General features: G+C 33.7%; 1 protein-coding gene across 2 annotated transcripts in view; it reads right to left on the bottom strand.

Moving 5' to 3' along the window:
• Nucleotides 1-5,124: 5,124 nt before the first annotated feature.
• Nucleotides 5,125-20,446, bottom strand: part of KPNA5 (karyopherin subunit alpha 5) — a 46,152-nt gene continuing 30,830 nt past the window's right edge. For both annotated transcript variants that reach the window (XM_040627687.1, XM_008691179.2), the window contains 6 exons: nt 19,212-19,375; nt 17,160-17,238; nt 15,019-15,144; nt 14,068-14,195; nt 11,261-11,439; nt 5,125-8,185 (listed from right to left, as the gene is read on the bottom strand). In XM_040627687.1, the coding sequence (XP_040483621.1) occupies nt 7,998-8,185; nt 11,261-11,439; nt 14,068-14,195; nt 15,019-15,144; nt 17,160-17,238; nt 19,212-19,375 (864 nt within the window). In that variant the 3' untranslated portion in view covers nt 5,125-7,997. The remainder of the gene's footprint in view (nt 8,186-11,260; nt 11,440-14,067; nt 14,196-15,018; nt 15,145-17,159; nt 17,239-19,211; nt 19,376-20,446) is intronic.

The following is a 20,446-nucleotide window of genomic DNA, read 5'->3' as shown; positions in this document are numbered from 1 at the left end:
GTGATAGTTACACATCTGTACGAGTATAGAAACCATTGAAACCACCGAATTGTGTATTTTAAGTGGATAAATTATACGGTGTGTAAGTGAATAGCTCAATAAAACTTTTCTTTTAAAAAATAAAGCCGCATGTCCTTGATACCTGAACAGGGAAAATTTAATGTAAAAAGATTAGTAATGAGGGATTGTCTACTACAAGTAAAGAGAAGTCTGATAAATAGCAGGAGAAGTAGATGTAGGGAACAGCCACTATGCCCAAGGAAGGAATGGACTTGGAATAGGGCCCTCTCCTCTAAGGCTAAGATTCAGACCTCATCAGTATGCAGCATTCCTGGATGGCAGCTAGGTTTTTTGGGTGTCTCGGGCTGAGGCTGGCAAACAGAGAACTGTCCACTGAGGTGCCAACAAAACTCACCAGGAAGTTGCTCTCAGGGGTGCTGGAGGAACTCCCTAGAATGTTGCTTGCAAGGTGCTGCTTAATTTCACTGAGAAGTTGCCCACTGGGGTGCCTGCAAGGCTCCTTGAAAGCCTGCTGGGGGCACCAGTGAAACGAGCTGGGAAGCTACCTATGGGGTGCCTGTGCAACCTTGCTAGAAAACCAGATTGGGGGTGGGGGCAACTGGGTGGCTCACATGGTTAAGTGTCTGCGTTCAGCTCAGGTCATGATCCCAGGGTCCTGGGATCGAGCCCCACATTGGGCTCTCTGCATGGCGGGGAGCCTGCTTCTCCCTCTACTGTTCCCCCTGCTTGTGCTCTCTTACTGTCTCTGTTAAATAAATAAAATCTTTAAAAAAAAAGAAAGAAACAGAAAGAAAAGAAAAAAAAGAAAGGAAAGGAAAGGAAAAGAAAAGAAAAGAAAAGAAAAGAAAAGAAAAGAAAAGAAAAGAAAAGAAAAAAGAAAAAAGAAAACCAGATGGGGTAACTCCCCAGTGAGCTGCCCGTAAGTGCCACTGAACTTGCTGGGAAGCTGACTGGAGGTGCCAACGAAACTTACCATGAAGCTGCCTGCAGAAGTGCCGCTGCAAGTACTGGAGGTGAACCCCTAAGTCTTCTGCACGACAGCTACGCATGACAGGAACAAACACTGAGAAGAGCACACTTGGAAGAGGTCAAGACACTTCTTTCCCCTCCGATGTCTCTCCAGTGCCTTCTACTGACAAAGCTTAACATCATGCCACTTGGCAAAGGAGAAATGTTTACAGGGTCCAGTACCAATATCACAAAGTAGGTTGAGGAAGGGTGCATTTGAAGCTTAAAAGCAGTAAAATGATAAATGACATATTGGGTATATCTTAAAATAGGTTCAATGCTGGAAAGTCTATTTTTCAACGTATTAACAATGGAAAACCATATGCTTATTCATGATGCAGAAAAAAAACACCATTCAAGTTAAAAACAGAACGAAATAAAAACCTTACACTAGGAATAAGAGCGCTTTTTAAAGCTGACAAAAACTATCTACAAAAAAAACCGGTCAATTCTCATTACTCATGGGAGCTACTGTAGAAAGTTGCTGCGAACACTGCATTAGCAAGCACTGATCATTATTCCTAGGGGAAATACAGGGTTAGATTCCTGAGAGCTTCTGGTAACACTTTGTCAACTACTCAATACATAATCTGTTCTATGTGTGTTTCTGTTTAAAGACTATATATATGATTCGTTAACATTGAACTCCGAGCCTACAGAGCTACAAACAAACCTAGCTAACGTAATGTGTTTTTTGTTAAGACACATCACTGTTTTCTTGCACTTAGGAGGAACACTAGACAGCACTTCAGCATTATACTTGGAGGCCATTTTAAATAGCAAAATCAACAGAAGCGCAAGAAACGTGGCATTAAATAGATCAGGAAAGGATAGTTGTTTATAGTATGAAAGCTGAAATAAGAAAGCAGAGCTTTGTTTTGTTCAACCTCAGCTGGGAACATGTGCCCTGGGTGACTCCATTTTTTCACCACTCTACATAATGTCCACAAATAACCTTGAAAATGCCCTGAATGTTGATTTTGGGGAGTAGGCAAATTTGATAATAAAGAATCTGCAAAAACCAAGAGAAACTACACCAACTACATTATATTTTGTGGTGCAACATTAAAGGTGTTAAAAAAAATAAGAACAAGTTTAAAATCCCTGTTATTACTTCTAATCAATATTGTACTAGAGATCCTACCTAATACAGTAAGAAAAAGAAACAAGAATTTGAAACGAATGACATTATTCAGTTAATATTGTCTACAAAAACTCCAAATCATCTATAAATTGGAATTTATTTAGCAAGGTTGTTGGACATGATTAATATACAAAATTAAATTACATTTCTATATCCCAGCAGCAAGTTGGAAAATTTTAGGTAACAAAAGATAATTGTTTTACAATGAAAAACATAAGGGTCCTACCTGGGAGTAAACTTAAAAATGTGAATGATCTTTGTGAAGAAAACTATAAAAAATTTTTTTTGAAATATAGTAAGAAAGCTCTAAGTAAATGGTAAGCTATAACTTGTTCACGGATAATAAGAGTTAGTATCATTAAGATGTTAATTCCTCCAAAACCATCCTCTAGATTAAATTAATTTCATCCAAAAATCTTATGGGCCTCTTAACAGAATTTGAGAGGTGAATTCTTTATGTGAAAATGCAAAGAGCTATGACTATCCCGAAGAAAAACAAAATAGAAGACTTGCCTTATCAGATAATCATGATGATGGCACAAAATGGAATAGTAGCAAAGAAAATGAACCCCAGATGTGCATCAGTGTGAATGCATCTCAAAAAATGCTTAACATTGAGCTAAAAAAATCATGGGATATGTAAAATATTCCATTTTATACATTTCAAAAACAGGGAAGTGAAACTATTTTAGGGATACATAAACATGAGATAAAACAATGACGAAAAGCATAGGAATTAGTAACACAATCCAGAGTAATAGTTACAAAGGACTGATAATTTAAGTTGGGTGGTGAATATGTAGGTGTTCATTTTGTTATTCAAACGTTATTCTCTTTGTGTATATCTTATAATAAAACAATTTAAAAGATGGGATGCTCAGAAAATAGTGAGTCATGTCAAATCCTAATGTGTATTAAATTTTGTCGTGCTATTTTAGCTCTTAAAAACATGTTAACCATAACTGAAAAAGAACAGAAGAGTTCCCTCAAAAGTAGTCTAGAAGTTTAAAACAGTCAATTTTTAAATAACAGACACTTTTGGGCATTACACATTAAATTCCCCCAACTTCCTACTGTCTCCAAATTAAAATGGTTGTGCATTAACTACTGGGCATTCCAAGTTGTTTATTTTGTGGGGTTGCCCCCAATCAACATTTTAGTTCTGGTGGTGCTTTACAGCCAGTGCAATTATTTGAAAGTCCCATTTCATAACAGAATGGAAAATTGTAATGTTAAAGTGCTATTAATAATGATATATGTTTCATAAAACTTAAGCTACTGAAACAAATATAAAAATATTTGATGTGCTAGAAGGGGGGAATCATGTGCTCATTGAACTTAGTAAACTCTTCAAATATGAAAGGAAAGGAAAGAACTCTTAATCATAGGAAACAAACAGAGGGTTGCTGGAGGGGAGTGAGGGTGGAGAGATGGGGTAACTGGGTGATGGACATTAAGGAGGACATGTGATGCAATGAACACTGGGTAAAGACTGATGAATCATATCCCTGTACCTGTGAAACCAATAATACATTATATGTTAATTTAAATAAATTTAAAAATGTTTAAAAGTTAAAAAAAAGAACATATATAAAATTGAGCAAATACATCATTAAAGGATGTACTTAGGAATTTCTGGGAAGGAAATGCCACTGCATATTTAAGTCTATTGTTTGACCTGTACATTGTATTTTCATACATTTTCAGGAATTCATTTGTCACTAGAATTGCAGACTGCCTTATTGACAGTAAGGTACCCTAAAAATAACAGATCCAATTACTTTTGCTACTCTGTGATTAACATAGTTTCAAATACTGAAGGAAATGAAGCCAGGCAAAGCAAAAAATATAGTAGCAACAGAAGAAAACAAAAATACTAGGCTAGGGAGGCTTGGGCTTGGCCACAGTGTAGACCATGTATCCCGGAGTTCATGAATAAGTTAAATCGGACATTCCCTCTGGTTTCTGTTTATCAGATTTAAAACTCTTACCCCTTAAATAAATGCATTGTATTGCATTAAAAGAACAGAAAAGGAAAAAATAATCTCAAAACATGTGAATGTCTGCTGCCAAAGCTTGAAATACAAAGACAAATTTGATGTATAGCAGAATAAATAAGTTCTAAAATAAAAGCAACATACTGCTTTATCGGATATGCTACAAACAACAATCTGACTGGTTCTAGAAAGTGGATGGAATTATAATCAATGAGGGTATCTGTTTTTGTTCCGTTAAGAATATACCATCTTAGGGTCGCCTGGGTGGTGCCGTCGTTAAGCGTCTGCCTTCGGCTCAGGGCGTGATCCCAGCGTTCTGGGATCGAGCCCCACATCAGGCTCCTCCGCTGGGAGCCTGTTTCTTCCTCTCCCACTCCCCCTGCTTGTGTTCCCTCTCTGGCTGGCTGTCTCTCTCTGTCAGATAAATAAATAAAATCTTAAAAAAAAAAAAAAAGGAATATACCATCTTAAGTGAGAATAAATGAAATAGACACATTTATATAAATGCAATTGTAAAATAGTATTTTATTATTTTTAATATAGTGCTGTAACATTTCATAATATTGCATACTGCTCAAATGTTGGTTTATTTAGTTAGGCAAGAATATCCTCCCCTCATCCCACTCCCCAATTCAGAATTTAAAGACACATTATCCTTGCAGAGCCCTACCATATTGGCTCCTAATGTCACATTTCATAAAACAGTAATGCTATGAACTAAAATGAGTAAAGGTTAACAACAATTACTTCGATTTCACAGTTTCACAAAGCAGCCAGTAGATTGCTGAATTCAGAACAGCAACAAAAATTCACTAAGACTTTGTATTAGAGTTACCTTTTCCATAATGCTCCTTCTTAAGAAAAAATGAGGCAAAGGTAATGCTTCTTTTAGTCCAACAAATCAACCTTTACCTTGCAAATAAGTTTTACAGTTACCAAATGATGTTATTTCTGTGCCAGCAGATTTTTTATGTGTTTGGTTTTTTTTTTTTTTTTTGCTTTCTTGTTCTGGTGCTACCAGTTAAGTGAACAAAATGACACTAAAAATTTAAGTTCTAGGAACACCTTTCAAAATAAAACTTGTTAAAGAAAACAAGGCTAGTGAATCAAGTACTTACAAATATGATAAAACAAGTAAGCATAATTGCATAGATTAACTAGTACAAATTCAAATTCAGACAAAATAAAACAATGAATTTAATTAAATAAATGTAAAAGGCTCTTTCAAGTGTTTTCTTTTTTTGCGTTAATGTTGCGTTTTCCCTTTACAACATGTTTTACGTTTTTTTGTTTTTTTGTTTTTTTTGGCACAGTTTCTCTTGAATTTAAATATATCTTAGTAGGAAAGCAAGTTAAAAAAAGGTATTTTTTTCCATAAGGATAAGTGAAGATTAATGAAAATACATTTTGGAGCATTTTAAATATTTTATTTGAAAAGAGTAGTCATATATAAAAAAAATTTTAGTAACAAAGTATTTGCTAGTGTTGGTTCAATGAAGTCATCAGCATGTCAATGGCTGGTCCCAACTATTAGACAGATACTCCCTCTTGCATTCAAATCTAATCAAATTAATTACCCAAATAACAGAGCTAAGAAATTAAGTATAATTCTATATTTAGATGCTTAAAATATGGTCATATTCTGTATTTAGAGATATAAGGTTTGTTTTACCGGCAAAATTTAAAAATTGTCCCCTCAAAAATCATTTTATATATGTGTGGGTATGTACACACATATATATTATTTTTCCTTCTATAAGTACTATTTTGTTTGAAAGACTTGGATTAGGTATTTATTAATGTGACTACAGGGTCCTCAAAATAAAAGCAGGCACAGCTGGTTAGTTTATGAATTATGCTGCATTATCAAGTTCAATTGATTAGAAAGAGTGGAATACCCTGTCACCTGATACTTAGAACCATCTGTACCACAAAAAAAATGTTTATCTCATAAATTCACCATCAGTTTGGTAATCTTTGATATAACTACCCTGTTCTTTTGACTATACATAATGCAAAAGAAAAACTGTTTATACTAAACTTTGTAACTTCCACCACAATAAAAAGGGCACAGATACAACCCTCTACTTAACAATATATAAAAGAGGTTTGGCAGATACAGTCAGCATTATGGACACCATTTAAACCTGTATTTCATAGCTGTAGGTTTTAAGTGTCTTGCCAAAAGCACAGTTTCATGATACATAATTTACAAAGTGTCATACTATTTAAAAGTACTCCTATATACATTTTCTTCTTGTAACATGCCTCTGATTTCCAGCAGAAACATTATAAATGCTATCATAAATGAAATCTTTCTTTACAGAATAGACTATGAATCATATCAAAAATGCCTTAGTTCCCATCTTAAAACAGTTGTATACTAATTTTTAAATAAGTATTTTAGGTATATAATTGGAAGTGTAAATAGCCTGCATATAACTCTAAATGAAAAGACTGAGTTCAACAGTACCATATCTGCTTAGAAAGCTCTACCAAGTACAGCACTGTGAGAATAACATACAGACACCATTTACATACGTATCTATAAATAAATATATATATACTTTTTCTATGGAAACTTTTTTTAAAAGCTTCATGGTTTGAAGAGGTTTTTGCTGTTAATACGTAAAACACATACATTATACTGACCAATCTGATACAAATGTAATTTAATACACTGATTTACAACAAGCAGCAGTATGGCCCTCCAAGTATTATGAAAAATGAAAAAAAATTCCTAATATAGATTTCAACTATATTAAAGAATCCTTAGCAATTTTCATTAGTGTCATCCTTTAGTGTCCAAACATTAAGTGCATTTAATAAAACTTAACACATAACAAGGTGATTTCTTCAGGATAATTTTGCCATTCAAGTACCTAAGTTTATTATTACACAAAAAGTGAAACTTTTTAATAACTGCTCTGAAAAAATCAGAGAAAGAATTACAGTATTATTTTTGCTATGCAGCACTACTTTAGATTCATGATGGCATCTCTATCATGATGCTTTTTAAAATAAAGAGTGAAAAAATAATAAAACACTATTTCAAAAATGGTAGCATATTCGGTCAAAATACAAAATATACTAATATAATAGCATTTACATGTTAAAAACACAAATATTTAAATGTTGTGTAATCACTTTAATGTGTTCAACATGAAGAACAGCTTTTCTCTTCACAATTGCCACATTTTAATTGATTATCAGTACAATACTTCTATGTTTTATAAATAAATTTTACAGGTTTTCTGTTGTATTTTTTTTTTTTTTTTTTGCAAAGTATAACCTACAGCACAGTGATTTATAATTTAAGGTAATAGATATTTTCACATTCTAATTTAGCTTTTACACTATTTCATGCTTCTGAAGCTTTTTTGTTTTTGCTTCAAGATAGAGGTAGATTTAATAGACTGGGCATGTCAGACTTCCTGCCAAAATGTAATTATCAGCTGTACTGCTCATGTGCAGTTTCCAAGATGCCAGAAAAAATTCAGAACCATTATATGTAATACTTTACCAAAGTTCTCCTTTTCAAGCTTAAGTTATTAAATAATTTCATATGTATTTAATTGCTCACAAAGAGTTACAAAAAATAGATAAAACAATAAAAACACAAATATAGGTACACCAAAACAAAAGCAAAACTATAATGAAAGATTGCATCTGAATGGAAACTTTTTTTTGTTTTGCTTTTTAAAAGTGCATCAACTTTTTTCTTTTCTGTTCTAAGTAAAAACACATCAAACGTTCCTACTGACATTGTAACAAAGAAGAGATATCTGAAACCACCCTTTGTAGCCATTAATTTTTCCCCCACCAAGTTAAAGTTGAAACCCTTCCATTGGAGCTTCCTGCTGCTGAAACACGAACTGTTGCTGACTTTCATCCACCTGAGGTACTATGCTGGGGTCATCTTCCTCTACACCAAAGTAATGTTCAATCAGGTCAAAAGCCTTTTGGTAAATTTCCTGATTTTCATGGCTTTGCAGAAATTCAATTTTATCCAGACCTGTTATACAAAACATATATATTTATATTTATATTTATATTTATATATAATTGTTATTGAAGTTTCATCGTATATTTGAACCAAAATAATGAATCAATAGCATCTTTCAGTCCATCAGCAATGAGGCTGTTATTTTTATCTAATTTCTGCACATACTGATAGCCAACACCAGTTAGGTCTTAAACTTCAAGAATGACAGCATAAGGCAGTGTGATATGAAGAAGTAGCACAAGCCAGGGCATAAAAAGATCACAGACTACACCTTGCTAGCTGTGTGATTTTGCCCAAATAAGTTTGGTTTCTCTATACTTTAGTTTCTCAATTTTAAAATGACAGTTTTAGATTATGTAATTCCACAGGTCCTTTCCAGAGTAATTATGCTATTTATAAAACGTACAAAAACGAAAAGCATCAAAACAAACACAAATGAAACTAAAAGGCGAGCAAACTAACACACACACATTCTCTCAGAGAAAGAGCCAGAGATCAATACGGAATAAGTATTATTTACAAATCCAATGTAGCTACTGTATAATAAACCAAAAGTACAACCTATAAGTGAAACTGAAAAACCCTACTTTTACAAGATACGCAAAATCTAGAGGACTCTATTTTATTGCTCACAAGAAGAAAAATTTACACTAAGACTGGGTGATGCTGAATGTATTTTTCAGTTAATTACAGGTACCTCTTCAATTATATCATTGCAGAATAGTACTGAAGTACCAGCCAGAGCAACTGGGCAATAAAAAGAAATAAAAGCCATCTATTTCAAAAAGGAAGAAGTAAAACTGTCACCATTTGCAGATGACATGGTATTATATATAGAAAATCCTAAAGACTCACCAAAAAACTTAAAACTAATCAATGAGTTCAGCAAAGTAGCAGTATACAAAATCAGTACAAAAATCTGTTGCATTTCTATACACCAATAACAACTATCAGAAAGAGAAATTAAAAAATAATCCCATTTAGAAGTACATCAAAACGAATAAAATACCTAGGAATAAATTTAACCAAGGAGGTGAAAGACCTGCACACTGAAAACTATAATGAAAGAAACTGAAGTGGATACAAATAAATGGAAAGATATTCTGTGCTCATGGGTTGGAGGAATTAATATTGTTAAAATGTCCATACTACTCAAAGCAATCTACAGATTCAATATACTCTGTATGAAAATACCAATGGCATTTTTCACAGAAATAGAAAAAAAAATCCTAAATAAATAAATAAATAAATAAATATATTTAAAGATTTTATTTATTTGAGAGAGAGAGAGAGCACACAGAGGGAGAGGGAGAGGAAGAAGCAGACTCCCCACTGAGCAGAGAGCCTGATGTGGGGCTCGATCCCAGGGCCCTAGGATCATGAACTGAGCCAAAGGCAGACACTTAACTGACTGAGCCACTGAGGTGCCCCTATATTGAAGCACATAGAACCCCAAATAGCCAAAAGCAATCTTAAGAAAAAGAACAAAGCTGGAGGGATCATAATATTCTCTGATTTCAAACTATACTACAAACCTGTAATAATAAAAACTTACTGGCATAAAAACAAATCAATGGAATAAAGAGCCCAGAAAGAAATCCATACACAAAATCAATTAATTTACTACAAAGGAGCAAAGAATGTAACATACAATGGGGAAAGGGCAGTCTCTTAAAAAAATGGTGCTGGGAAAACTGGATACTGGGAAAATGTATACTGTACACAAAAACAAACTCTGAATACATTTCTTGAATGTAAGATCTGAAACCATAAAAGTAGAAGAAAACATTGGTGATAAACTATTTGACATTGGTCTTGGCAATATTTTGGATTTGACACCAAAAGCAAAGGCAACAAAAGTCAAAATAAACAAGGGGGATTACATCAAACTAAAAAGCTTCTGCACAGCAAAGGAACCCATCAACAAAATGAAAAGATAACCTACAGAATAGTAGACAATATTTGCAAGTCGTATACCTTAAGGAGTTAATGCCCACAACAGATAAAGAACTCGACACCAACTCAACACCCAAAACAAGCAATGTGGTTAAAAAATGGGCAGATGATCTGAATAGACATTTTTCCAAAGATGACAGATATCCAACAGGTACCTGAAAAGGTGTTCAATGTCAGTAATCATTAGGGAAATTTAAATCAAAACTGCAATGAAATAATCACCTCACATGTGTTAGGATGACTATTATCAAAAAGACTAGAAATAACAAGCATAGATGTGGAACAAATGGGACCCTGGTGCACTGTTCGTAGAAATGTAAATTGGTGCAGCCACTATGGTAAACAGTATAGAGGTTCTTCAAAAAATTAAACTACCCCCCCCCAAAAAATAGAACTACCATATAATTTAGCAATTCCATTTCTGGGTATTTATCTAAAGAAAATGAAAACACTGACTAGAAAAGACATCTTCACCCCCATGTTCATTGCAGCACTATTTATAGTGGCCAAGATATGTAAGCAACGTAAGTGTTTCCTGATGGACGAATGGATTAAAAACAACAACTGTGGTATATATATGTATACAATAAAATATTATTCAGCCATAAAAAAGAACGAAATCTTGCCATTTGTGACAACATGGATGGACCTTGAGGGCATTAAGCTAAATAAAATAAGCCACAGAGAGAAAGACAAATACCATATAATCTCACATATATGTAAAATCCAAAACCAAAACACAAAATACCAAGCTCATAGATACAGAAAATGGACTGGTATTTGCCAGTGTGGGAAGCTGGCAAAATGGGTGAAGGACAAAAGGTACAAACTTCTAGTTATAAATAAGTCTGGGGATATAATGTACAGCATGGGGACTATAGTTAATAATATCATATTATATATTTATAAGTTGCTAAGAGAGTAAATATTAAAAGTTCTCATCACAAGAAAAACATTTTGTAACTATGTACAGTAATGGTTGTTAACTAGACTTACTATGGTGATCATGATCGATGTATAGTATATACAAACACTGAATCATGTTGTACACCTGAGACCAACTTGTTATATGTCAATTAAAAACAAGAAGACTTGACTATAATGACACATTTCGAACTGACTGCTTACCATATGCTTCTTCAATGAGAGCACAGTATGGATTAATGCCTATTCCATTCTGCTTAGATTCTTGTTCTCCAAGACGTAAAATATTTTCAAGTCCATTTAAAGCCACTTGGACTATTTTAGAGTCCATAACAGTCAATAGGTCACAAAGTGGTTTAATGCAACCTAAGGCTACCAAATACCTTCAGAGTAATTAAAAAAAAAAGTAGAAGAAAAAACATTTAGAAAGACTTAAATATTATTTATAGCAAGTATTCTTCAATGAAATGTTCTATAAACAATTAAGAAAAGTATTATTATACAAACTCAAACATTGTAACATTTAACTTTTCACTTACATAGGAACCCGAAAACTTTTCTACTCTCCTATTTTCATTTAACATAATTAGCAATAAATGAGATTACAAATACTACAAAAATATACATACAAGCAAATCAGTACTTGGACCTGTTTCTGCATGGCATATGAGTACTAAGAATAATAGTGACTTCAAGGTGTTTTTTCTCTTTTTTTAAAGGTGAGCCTATGTACACACATTGGGGTCATATGGGAGCAGGCAAAACTGAAGAGGGAGAAGGGAGAGCGAAATCAAATTTCCCACAAAAGCAATCATAGCTGATGCTCTAAAATACTGCCTGTGTTTCAGAAGCTTCTAGGAGCAAAACAGGCTATGTTGTGAACAATTTTAATAAACAATGTTCACAAAAGTTATTCCACTCATTTTCTAATACTTTGCCCTTTTCTAGTTTTTATTAGTTCTTTTCCATTCTCTATAATATAACTAAAGTCACTGATTTATTTACTTGGCGAAAAGTCCATTACAGCTAAAGGAAAAAAACATGTACTGAAGCCAGACTGCATGGCTTCAAGTCCCAATTCCACTCCTTATTAGTTGTGTGACTTTGAGTGACTGCTCTGTGCTTCAGTTTCTCCATCTTAGAATGGGGATAACAACAGCACCAAGCTCAGAGAGTTGCTACAAAAATACAGTTAAGCATTTGATACAAGTTAGTTTCCACTATCCTTTTTCTTAAAAAAGTACATACTTTCACTAGAGCACTCACTTGCCATATACTATACTATAACTAATCAATATATTTGTTGAATGAATATCTCATAGAGGTATGACCTTAAAGGACATAAAATACATGAAAGTATCGGATACTCTCCTGGCACTCAATAACTGAAATGACTTAGCACAACAACTGGCAATATGAGACATTCAATAAATATTCGTGGTAGGCATGCCGAAATTAATCTGAGATCAAGATCTCCACCCATATATGTACAATTAATGAAATGGTGAAAATGGTTAGAAAAACAATGATCTCAGTTTGGACACTTGATTCACACCAATAAATTTAGGTAATAATATACAGACTAGGCATAATAATAAAAATAATCTGAAAAAATTCAACTATTTGTAGGTGAACAAAGAAACTTTGGTTCCCAAAGCAGATAAAAAACAGTATTAGTTTATAAAAAATGCAAGCTAGAACAAGGGGAAGATCTTGTTTTATTACTCTTTATATTCATAACATGAGATGAAAATGTAATGGAAAGAGGTAGAATGGAAAATAAAAAGCAGAAGAGACGTTATCAACATCCATAAATATAAATCTAAGACACAAAGATAATAGTATAAATGAAAGCAATAAGACAAAGATCTCACAACAGGTATATTTCAAAATCCTCTCAGTGATTTGTAAAATAGCTAGTAGCCTGACTTCTTGTTTTATAAATTAAATACTCATTAGAAAATACTTCCTAGACAGTCATTTCAAGAAACTAAAAAGTCCTAAGTTTCACAGACAAATCCGTAGAACAAAAAGATTCTGTAGGAAGTCAGGCTTTATTCAAGTGTAAAGTAGAACCTTGCTATGGAGGAAAAGAGAGTAAAGGCACAAGATAAAAAGAAATTCTGGTATCAATTCTGATCATAAAAGTTGTGATGAATACAAATAATAATGATAAGAGCAGCTAATCTTAGTAGAGAACTTAATGTTTAGGCACCATGTTAAGCACTTTAAACGTATGAATCCCATTTAATTATCAAGAGACTATCATAAGATATTATCCGTTAATCAAATCCATTTAAAAAATGAAGAAACTGTGGATTAGACAGGTAAAATGACTTTGTCAAGGTCACACAACTTTTACTGAAGGAACAGGATTTGAAAGCTGCCAGACTTCAAAGCCCATGTACGCAGTATTTATGTTGTTAGTAAAAGAAACACGTAAAAAAAACAACAGAAGGCCTATCAAAAAAGCTATCGTAAAAAAGAAAAAAGAAAACAAGTATAGAGAAAGAAAAGATACCATCTACAGGTAAGGCTAACAACTGACCAGGAGAACATCCTATACAAACAAATGTCTATTTCAGCATTATCTTTTATTTTTAATAATTATTTTAAATAAGTGGATGTTCAAATTCATTAGCCATTTCTATATAATAAAGTTATATGCACGTGACTCTAATGGTATAAAAAATATTTAATATCCATTAGAGTATATTTTGCAAATTAATAAAAGCTGCTCTTTTTCAGATTTTTAACCTCTGATTTTTCATAAATAGTCTGCCAAGGCAAGTGGTGTTAATTATCCTTTACTGAAAAACAAAACAAAACAAAAACTACTATGAATGAATAATATAACCGATGTAACAAATGCTTTCATTTCACATTAAAAATGCATATTAAACTGACTTAGAAATAATGTTTTAGTTTCATCAACAAATAAAAAGTATGTAGTACTTTATTTTGTCCCATTTATATTTAAAAAAAACAAATTAAAAAACTCTGTATCATACCTTATTTGTTCTGGAGTACCTCCCGATGTTGCATTAGTTATAGCCCAAGCTGCTTCTTTTCTGGTGCGAAACTCTGCTTTCTGCAGAATCTCAATCAAAACAGGAAAAATATTTGCATCTATAACAGCCTGAGGAGGAAAAATGATAACATAAACAGTGCCAATGTTGTTTTAAAAATGTTATTAAGTAGAGAAATTTTAAGACCCATTGGCTTTAAAATGTCATGCTTTTTAGAAATACCTTTGGAAATCTTTCTAATCTTTCAACAAACTTTCATATACTTCCAAAACTGGAAAACATATTAACAGGATATTAATTTTAAAGATGATAAAGCAGGGGAGCCTCGGTGGCTCACTAGGTTAAGCGTCTGCCTTTGGCTCAGGTCATGATCCCAGGGTCCCAGGGATCGAGCCCCACATTGGACTCCCTGCTCAGCAGGGAGTCTGCTTTTCCCTCTGCCCCTCATCCTGGTCATGTTCTCTCACTCTCTCTCTCAAATAAATAAAATCTTTAAAAAAAATAATAAAAAAATAAAGATGATAAAGCACAAGGTAGATATTTGATCAAAATGTACAAGTAATTTTTGACTCAATTTTTCACCCAAGAAGCTTGTTAAGACCCTAATAAATCATTACTTAAAAGTTTTGATAGGAAGATCATTACCTAACTTATTTAAAACTAATAAAAATCAATCTCTTTTTAAGACTAGCCATATGTGTCCAGCACTGTGGGCAATTTTATACACACACACACACACAATTCCTCACTAGACAACTATAAATGGATGTTATTATTTTAGAGGAGAAAAGGCCATGTTCTGTAAAATCCTTTTTAAGAATTTTTTTTAACTCACTCACTAAAAAAAAAAAATCACTGATAAAATGCTGACTTTTGTCCAAACTGACTTAAGAGATCTTCCTGGTTTTTTTTTTTGGTTTGAAAGGTATTTACCTGAATCTGAGCTCTATTCCCAGCAGTAATGTTAGAAACAGTCCAGCAGGCTTCTTTTCTGATTGACTCCTTTGGGCTACTCAACAAATGTAAGAGACATGGTAATGCAGAGCAATTCAAAATTACCTGAAACAAAAATCAGAAATGGAAACAGAAGTTTTGTAGCAAAAAACTACACAAAGATAGACTAATGATTTACAGAAATACAAAAATCACTCTTGAAAAACTTAATTAAGAAAAAAGAAATTCCTCTCAAAGTAAAACTTAGGTACTTGCTACTTTCTACTCTCCCACTTCGCCAAAACCTGGTGCAGTAAAGTGCTCTGTCAAACCACTAAAATGTGGGTAAGCAGGACACTCAGAGGTGTGTCCTTCATGTTTACAAATACACTCAAGAATTCAACTGATACAATTCAAGAGAGATTTAGTGACTGGTCAGGATCCAACCTCTAGTTTTACCAAATGAAATGATGAAAATAAATCAGTTTGAAAATACCTAATTCCGTAACTGGTTAAGAAACTTCAATGCAGAGAATAAGTCAATTTTTTTCATTAAATTTTTTTACTGTTCCACTTTTCTTTTGTAAAGAAGTATGTTCTGCTTTGTCCCTTTACATTCTTCATTCCATGTCATAATTAATTATGTTCCTATTTTCAGAATACCCACAATGATTTACTTGGTGAAGAAGAAGGCATGAAGCAGTGCACCAAAATTCTGCTGAAGAGTGTTATGTTTAGAAGGGCACTCTCACTGGGCGCCTGGGTGGCGCAGGCGTTAAGCGTCCGCCTTCGCCTCAGGGCGTGATCCCAGAGTCCTGGGTTAGAGCCTCACACTGGGCTCCCTGCTCTGCTGGGAGCCTGCTTCTCCCTCTCCCACTCCCCCTGCTTGTGTTCCCTCTCTTGCTGGCTGTCTCTCTGTCAAATAAATAAATAAAATCTTAAAAAAAAAAAAAAAGGGCACTCTCATTTAAAGAGCTATTTTAAATTAATAACTATCAATTACTAAGGATCAACTATTTAAAAACTTATATATCTAAATAGGACTTGAAAAGATTAAACCCAAAAGATAATATGTAAATGAGAATGAAGTTTAAGCTATGGTGGCAAAAAAAGGAGAATCTAATGTGTCACAGAGTTTAGTTCCTATCTTCAAGAAAGATTGCTCCAGACCTAAGTCAATCTTGACATCACACCTTTTCTGGTATCTCACCATCCTCCGAAAGACAGACAGACAGACAGACAGATACACACGTATTTACTATCCCGGAAAATGTTTCCTTGCTATCTTTCCTTCCATTCTCATAATCTAGGTCTTCAATCTACTATAAAAGACCCTCCCATTTCCAACCAACCCCACGTTTAAACCATTTATAATCAATCACCTTTCACTAACAGTTCCTTCTCCAGTCACGTTTAATGTCTCTCTCTTTTTTTTTAAAGATTTTATTTATTTATTTGGCAGAGATAGAGACAGCCAGCGAGAGAGGGAACACAAGCAGGGGGAGTGGGAGAGGAAGAAGCAGGCTCATAGCGGAGGAGCCTGATGTGGGGCCAGATCCCATAACGCCGGGATCACGCCCTGAGCCGAAGGCAGAGGCTTAACCACTGTGCCACCCAGGCGCCCCTAGTTTAATGTCTCTTAAACACAACTCACACATGTCTGCCTCTGTACCTATGTTCACATAAATCTCTTCTAGTCTACTTAAGTTCTTCCCCAACTTTAAGATAAAGCTTTAATTACAACTTCTTTACGGAATCTACAAAGATTTCTTAGGACGGTGATCTCTTTAAACTTCTGTAGCATTTACTGACCAATCAGCTCTCAGCAATACACTAACTTGGGTAATTTGCTTTTGCTTTAGTATATATTTTCTCCTCAATTTTATTATAAATCCTTCAAGAGTCAACCTCCTATCTTGTACTTCTTTCTATCTATATAGATCTAGGATAGTGCTTTCACATACAGGAATTCGAGGTAGATCACTCATCATCAAGAATATGCTTACTGTCACATTATAGATGCCTATATAGTTATGGTAATGCTAAAGTCTTGATTAATATGTAACCAAGCAGTATGAAACTAGATAAATTTCTTAAAATCCATTATCTTAACAATTTATCATACTGAAGTCTGAACTTACCTGTGTTTGAATATCATCACCAGTCACAATATTACCAACTGCTCTTAATGCAGGTGACACAACTTTATAATCATTGTGCCTAAAAATAAAAATATGAACTTACATACTATGCAAGAGTTAAAATTTACAAAAAATTTGCAAAAATAGTACAAAATAGTCCTGTATACTCTTTACCCAGAGATTCCACTCAAGTTTCACTAATTATGCCAGTAATACTTCTGTAATAAAGAATCTAATCCAGGATTATGTATTATACCCAGTTGTCATGTCTCTATTCTAATTCAAAACAGTTCCTATTTTTTCCTTTATTTCATGATCTTGACATTTATAATGATCATAAACTAATTTTTACGTTTTGTCCCATGTTTCCTCATGATTAAGATACAAGTTATATACTTTATGCTAGGATATCACAAATGCAATCGTCTTTTCATCACATAGGGTAGCCCCTGATAATGTTTTGTCCACAATAGTGGCACCGAACTTGTCACTTAAAATGGTGTCTGTCAGATTTCTCCACTTCAACATTATTTTTTTTCCTTTTATAATTAATATTTTTGAGAGGAAATACTTTTAGACTATGTTAAACCCCACTCCTTATCCCACTTTCACCACTACTTTCACCACCTCTTGATGTGTATTGTCTGAATTATTATTAATATTATTGCCAATGATTTGTAATACCATCATTCCAACTATATGCTTTTTCAGTCTATTGATCTACCTACTTATTTTAGTGTGGACTCATGGATTCCTATTTTATTCAATGCTATAATATATTACTACAATTTATTTTAATGCTCAAATCATCCAAAGTTTGGAAGCTTCAACAGCAGGAGTCCCCTCAAGTGGGTTCTGTGTCCTTTTGATATTTCTCCATTCTTTGAGCACTTATTACTTTCTAGGTTCATCTTATTTTTTCTCAATCCCAGCCCTAGAATCAGCCATTTATCCAAGAATTTTGGTTCCTGTTAATGAAGGGTAGTGTTTAAATACCAAGATTTGGTATGTTTAGCTTTTTAGTACATATGTGTCACTACTCCCAGGCCCTTTAAGAGGATACACACATACACAGACACACACACACACATACTTACATATATATTTATTTCTACATCTATCTCTTTATGTTCAAAGCCATGAGTTCACATTGATATCTCCAGTTCTAATCTAATACCACAAGATTATTCTGGCTTTCCTCCTTTCCATATTTGCATCTCCATTCTCTTAGAATAAAAATAAGAAACTGGCTTCTGATCCAGCTAGGCTGTTATCCATCATGTGTTGCTCCAGCCTGCTTGCTATTCCGCTCTAATGGGTGCCATCCTCAAGCTTGAGCCCTGATCCCCCCACTGGACCTGCCAGCCTACCCTCCTCAGATGCTGTCTTTGGACTAGAGCCATAACTCCTTATCAGACCTCTCTTCTTTGTGCCATCTGCTTTGTTTGACCCTACCTAATGGCTTTTTGATAAAAGGAAGTAGTATAATAAGTCTTTTTAAAGAAAAAGATAAAGAAAGTATCTTTTTAAAACAAATTCTCTTACAAGTTTTTAACTTCTTTTACAAAAAATACGTTCTTTTTAAAGAGGGTAGCAATAATAGCCTAGCAAGTGAAATACTAAAACAAGTGAAATACGAAATGTTTTCACTACATGGATTTTCACACAAATTAGTTACTGTAATGAACAATTAACTAGGTTACTGGTTCTGTGGGAGCAGGTACCGAGTTCTATACTTCATTAATAATATGTTGTACAACACTCTAGCAGGTAACAGGCATTCCATATATATCTGTTAAATTAAATCCCTGTCACTCATAAAAAGATGAAAACTAATGAAATACATTCACAAAATGATTAGTTCCAACTAAAGGATGAGATATAAATTTAAAAAGGTCAACTTTTCAGCCTTATAGCTGTTCTGAAAAGTGGGATTGATGGCTTTTCAATCCTCTCCAAAGACAGTCACTCTTGAGATATTTACAAGGCCATTACCCTAACTGCTAAATTTAATACACAATCATACAATTATTAAACATAAATCATAGTTACATCAAAAGTTCCACCAATCTTCGACAGACTCCAGAATCAATGACTGCTTGAATTTTATCATTGGGTCCATCAGAAAGATAAGAAAGGGCCCAGCACACATCTGCTAATACATCTGGGTCACTGCTAAACAACAATCGTGACAAGACATTTAAGCAAGGTGAAACCTGGAAGAAAAGAAAAGAGCCAATATTTAACAATTTACTCTATCTAAGACCAGGTTTCTTTGGGAAAGTACAGAAACCCATTTTAAAACAAAAATTTAATGCTATAAAAATACCAGAAATTAAAACATTCTATTGTTTTAAAAAATTATGGTCATATATATGAATATGTAACTGATTGTTTCCAATTACTTTTTTAAAAAGATTTATTTATTTATTTTAGAGAAAGAAAGAGAGAGGGGAGAGGGGGCATGAGCTGAGGGAGGGAAAAAGGAAGAGAGAGAGGGGAAGCAGACTCCCCGCTGAGCGGGGAGCCCAACACAGAGCTTGATCTCAGGACCCTGAGATCATGACCAGACCTGAAACCAAGAATCAGACGCTTAACTGACTAAGCACCCAAGCACCCCTCCAATTAATCTTACATTAAATAAGATATGTGGTAAAGTTTTTAAGAGTAATGAAATATATATGTGAGATCCCCTATGTTTAAATCACACACATAACACACCCAAAAAGGCGTAACAAAGCTAAGAGAAGTAAAAATGTTTTAGTTTTGTGTTTAATATCATCATGAAATATGATCTAACTGAAATAAACCTCACCCTACTTATTACATGTACATTACTGGAAACAAATCTAATAATCAATTGAGAAAATCCATTTTCTACAGGTGTAGAAAATACGAAAAGAAATCTGAAGGGTTTTTAAATGAAAGTCACTAATTAACTGTACTTAATGTACTGAAACCCTGAATCTTCAATTACAAAAAAAGAAAAACCACATACATGAAAACAGATTAAAAGATTAAAATCTCTTTAGCATTAGTATTATAACTACTTAGTTGTGAAATGAGCATATCACTTCACCTCTCTGAGACTCAGTTTCCAAATCTGTGAAACAAAGGCTGAATTAGACAAATTCTATGATCCTTTCTTTCTCAAATCAGACAGACCTAGATTCAGTAGCTGTATGACCATGGGCAAATTACCTAACATCTCTGAAAACCAATTTCTTCATTTATAAAACAGGAATAAAACAATACTGTTATACTAGTAAGAATGCATGTAGCATCTT

The sequence above is a fragment of the Ursus maritimus genome, unplaced genomic scaffold (assembly GCF_017311325.1).
Source record: "Ursus maritimus isolate PB19 unplaced genomic scaffold, ASM1731132v1 scaffold_13, whole genome shotgun sequence".
In the NCBI taxonomy this organism is placed as follows: Eukaryota; Metazoa; Chordata; class Mammalia; order Carnivora; family Ursidae; genus Ursus; species Ursus maritimus.
Note: the sequence above shows the minus strand (reverse complement) of the source record. Positions and strands in the feature narration are given on the sequence as shown.